The 4,580-nt window shown below is 46.3% G+C and overlaps 1 protein-coding gene across 1 annotated transcript in view; it reads left to right on the forward strand.

Moving 5' to 3' along the window:
- The window catches only part of LOC145417126 (equilibrative nucleobase transporter 1-like), a 15,304-nt gene extending 11,451 nt beyond the window's left edge, over positions 1–3,853 (forward strand). The window contains exons 9-11 of the mRNA XM_080285907.1: positions 183–378; positions 2,299–2,410; positions 3,629–3,853. Of these exons, the coding sequence (XP_080142033.1) occupies positions 183–378; positions 2,299–2,410; positions 3,629–3,853 (533 nt within the window). The remainder of the gene's footprint in view (positions 1–182; positions 379–2,298; positions 2,411–3,628) is intronic.
- The last annotated feature ends 727 nt before the right edge of the window (positions 3,854–4,580 follow it).

Genomic DNA, 4,580 nt, shown 5'->3' on the forward strand with positions numbered 1-4,580 from the left:
CCTCTTTCCAATCTCTCTCTTCTCTCCACATATCTCTCTCCTCATCAGTCTCTCTTCTGTCCTTTCTCTCCATATATATCCCTCTTTCCTATCTCTCTCTTCTCTCCACATATCTCTCTCCTTATCAGTCTCTCTTCTGTCCTTTCTCTCCATATATATCGCTCTTCCTCCCTCTTCGCCAGGCAAATCCGGAACACAAGCCCAGGTCGCCACTCTACAAGCAATGATAGCGCCGATGTTCGTGGTGAGTGCGTCCGTGATTATGCAGACGGCAATGCTGCTTCTACGGACGCCAGGTGCAGTGTACGTGGGCCTGGTGGGCTTGATAATTAACCGACCCTCTGTACACGCAGTTGGCAACCCGTTCATTAGAGCTAGGTGAGTTTTTTGTTGACTATCCGCTGACTTGATGTGGTGCTGCCTGCTTCTTCCTTCACCTTTATCATTCTTTTTCTGTGCCTGTCCTCCTATCTTCCTATTTCTCACCATCATCCACTCACTTGATGTAGTGCTGCCTGCTTCTTCCTTCACCATTGTCATTCTTTTTCTGTGTCTGTCCTCCTCTCTTCCTGTTTCTCATCATCCACTCACTTGATGTAGTGCTGCCTGCTTCTTCCTTCACCCATATCATTCTTTTTCTGTGTCTGCCCTCCTATCTTCCTATTTCTTACCATCATCCACTCACTTGATGTAGTGCTGCCTGCTTCTTCCTTCACCATTGTCATTCTTTTTCTGTGTCTGTCCTCCTCTCTTCCTGTTTCTCATCATCCACTCACTTGATGTAGTGCTGCCTGCTTCTTCCTTCACCTTTATCATTCTTTTTCTGTGTCTGCCCTCCTGTCTTCCTATTTCTCACCATCATCCACTCACTTGATGTAGTGCTGCCTACTTCTTCCTTCATCTTTGTCATTCTTTTTTTCTGTGTCTGTCCTCCTCTCTTCCTATTTCTCCCATCTTTCCTGTCACTTTTTATTACTCTTCTTTCCTTTTCAGGTGGCTTTACGCTGAGTGACAAGCCTAATGGTTACCTGTAGGTCAGGAAACCATTTACAACGCTGGGTGGCAACCATATAACCAACCCATACGTGTCGCCTACGTGCCAGCAAGTGGGTTGGCGGAGGGTTAGTGCCCCTCCCCGTAAAACAACTAACTCAAAGTCAAACGGCCACCCCTTATGGGATTATGGCGTCTGGCAATAGATAAATAGATAAGTAGATTCAGTAGATAGGTGGATAGATAGTTGTTATTGCTGTCATTGTTTTTGTGGTGAATGGTGTGGTGTTGTGGTGTATGTTATGTGTGTGTGTGTGTGTGTGTGTGTGTGTGTGTGTGTTATGAGTGCCGCATGTTGCCGTAATGTTGTGTAATTCACCGGGTCGGTCAGGATCACTTGATGGTCGTGATTGTCAGCTTTTACCCTCCCGGAAGGGAGCTGGGAGCTCATATAGTCCGATCTAAGGGCAAGGCTGTGACCTTCACACACGCACACACCCGTCCCCGTGCTCAAGGGGGACAGTAACCACCCACTTCGTCAGTGAAACTTTTCGCAACCTGAGCGAGGCGCGAACTCCCGTCCACCAGTTGGCAAGCGGGAACGTTATCACTGCACCAGCGAGCGGTGTATGCCTTTGTTTATGTTGTGTATGTTATTGCTGTGTATGTGTTGTGTATGTTATTGCTGTGTGTGTATGTGTTGTGTATGTTATTGCTGTGTGTGTATATGTTGTGTATGTTATTGCCGTGTTTGTATGTGTTGTGTATGTTATTGCTGTGTATGTATGGGTTGTGCCTTATGTGGAATGGAAGAAGTGTGGAGAAGAATATTAGTGAGAGAGTTGGTAGAGGGTGATGATGATGATGATGATGATGATGATGATGATGTGGAGGAGGAGGAGGAAATAAGAGAGGAGGAAAAGGAAAAGGAGGAGGAATTTGAGGAGGAGGAGGACTGTTTTGGTGAAGAGAGAGGGTGATGATGATGATGATGATGTTGATGATGATGATGAGGAGGAGGAGGAGGAGGAAGAGGAAGGTGATGATGATGATGAGGAGGAGGAGGAGGAAGGTGATGATGATGAGGAGGAGGACTGTTGTGGTAGGGACGTTGGTGTTGGCGATGATAACGATGATAATAATAATAATGACAACGATAATAATAATAATAATAATAATAATAATAATAACCCTAGCTATAAAAATGATGACGAATTATTATTATTATTATCTGAAGGTGCCACGGACTCTCACGCCTTCAGGACTTCAAAATCCAGTCACCTTTTCTCCTCTTCTCTCCTTCAGATACCCGGCTTCTCACTTCAATCGACTCCTAGGCTTTCAAAATAGTGCCTTGGCGATGCTTGCATTCCTTCAGTATTTTCACTTCACCTGGGCGCAACACCACGAGAGTCTGGTGAGTGGAGGGAGGAAGGAGAGAGGGATGAAAGGAGGGAGGGAAAGAGGGAGGAAGGGAGGGAAAGAGGGGAGCGAGGGAGGGAGGGATATAATCAGGAAAAGAAAGAGGGAGTTGAAAGGGGAGGAAGAGAGGAAGGAAGGGAGGGAAAGAGGGGAGGAGGAAGCGAGGGAGAAATGCAGCGAGGGAGGGTGAGAGAGATTTAATCAGGAAAAGACAGAGGGAGGGAGGATGGAAGGGAGAGATGCAGTCAAGGAAGAAAAGAGGGAGGGAGGGAGAAAAGGAGGGAAGGAAGTAAGAAGAGAGAGAGATTAGAGGTTAGGTAAGTGAGAAGGATGCAGGAGGATAAACAGACGTAGGTAGGTAGGTAGGTAGGTAAGTAGGTAGGTAAGGAGATATGCAGAGAGGAAGGGAGGTATGGAGGTCTGTAGGTAGGGAGGGAGGTAGCCAGTAGGTAGGTAGAAAGTAAGTAGGTAGGGAGTTAAGAACTTCAAAAGTGTGGTAGGTACAAGAGGTAGGTAAGTTGGTAGGCGGGGAGGTAGGTAGGGAGGTCGGTATGTGGTGGGTAAAAGAATGTAGGGAGGGAGGGAGGGAAGTGGGAGACGAGGGAGGTAGGGCAGAGGAAGAGAAGTAGGTAGAGAAGTGGGTAGATTGGTAGAGGGATAGGCAGCGAAGTGGACAGGAGGAAGGGAGGTAGGTAGATAGGAAGTAGGTAGGGAGGAAGAGAGGGAAGCGGAAGCAAGCAGGGGGGAAGAGAAATAGGTAGGAAGGCAAGCAGGGAGGTAGGGAGGGATACAGGAAGGCAGGACTATGAGTAGGTAAGGAGGGAGAAGGAGAGGGAGGAAGAGAAGGAAGTAGGAGGGCTAAAGTGGAGTCATGCATTTATATTCCTACAAGTTTACCTTCTTTCCCTATTTTAAATTTCTCTTCTCCGTTTTCTCTTATCATATTTTCAAAGTTTTAAAAGCCTGTTCACTTGCGTCTGTTTTTCCTTGTATTTTTATATTATCTTTAACAATTAGGGATTTTATACCCCTCCCTGTAAAAACAATTAACTCTAAGCCCTTGGCCACCCCGTTTGGGATACATGGCGTCTGGCAATGAATGAATGAAAAATTTCTTTACTACTGATTTCTTTTTCATTATTAACTTATATTTTAGTCTCTACTTATTGCTTTAATTTTGGTTTCCTTGTGTTTATGTATTTTTCTTTCACAGACGTTCGGATTGACGCTCACAGCCATGATCCTCAGCCTCGCTCACCCCCTCCACCTCCTCAGCACATCCTACCTCACCAGGGTACTCACGCCTGCCTCACCACACCTCACATCTGCCTCGTCACACCTCACACCTGCCTCGCCACACCTCACGCCTGCCTCACCACACCTCACGCCTGCCTCGCCACACCTCACGCCTGCCTCGCCACACCTCACGCACCAGTAGAGGTCATGTCAGGTGAGTTGAGGTCATTAAAACTCATTACACTTCTTTGTCTCCGAGATATCTAAAGTACCCTGCATTCAGAGAGAGAGAGAGAGAGAGAATATTAAAAACGAGATAAAATTCGTACGCTCTAAAGGTGGGATCGGGGTATTAGACGCAGCTCGCAAAATAATAAAGTCGTGAAAGTCTAGGGTAACCCCGTGCCACATTTCACTTGACATATTAAATAGACAAATGTTTGATACGGCTCCATTCGCTCTGATTCGCTCTAGACTCCCTCAGATTGGCTCTACTTAGCTGAAATTGGCTCTGCTTGGCTGAAATTGGCTGTACTTGGCCCAAATTGGCTCCACTTGGCTGAAATTGACTCTGCTTGGCTCAGATTGGCTCTGCTTGGCTGAAATTTACTCTAATTGGCTCTGCTTGGCTGAAATTGGCTTTGCTTGGCTCTAATTGACTGAAATTGGCTCTGCTTGGCTCTGCTTGGCTTAAGTTGGTTCTGCTTGGCTCATATTGGCTTTGCTTGGCACAAATTGACCTACTTGGCTTAAATTGGTTCTGCTTGGCTCAGATTGGTTTTACTTGGCTCAGCTTGGCTCAGATTCACTGCTTAGCTCAAATTGGCTCTGCTTGGCTGATATTGGCTCTGCATGGCTCATATATTAAGGCCACGACACTTCAAACAGCTATATTCAACACTGACGGTATATTTAACATCATCATCATC

This window comes from Coenobita brevimanus, chromosome 109 (assembly GCF_032717465.1).
Source record: "Coenobita brevimanus isolate Jiangsu-jjx chromosome 109, ASM3271746v2, whole genome shotgun sequence".
Lineage (NCBI taxonomy): Eukaryota > Metazoa > Arthropoda > Malacostraca > Decapoda > Coenobitidae > Coenobita > Coenobita brevimanus.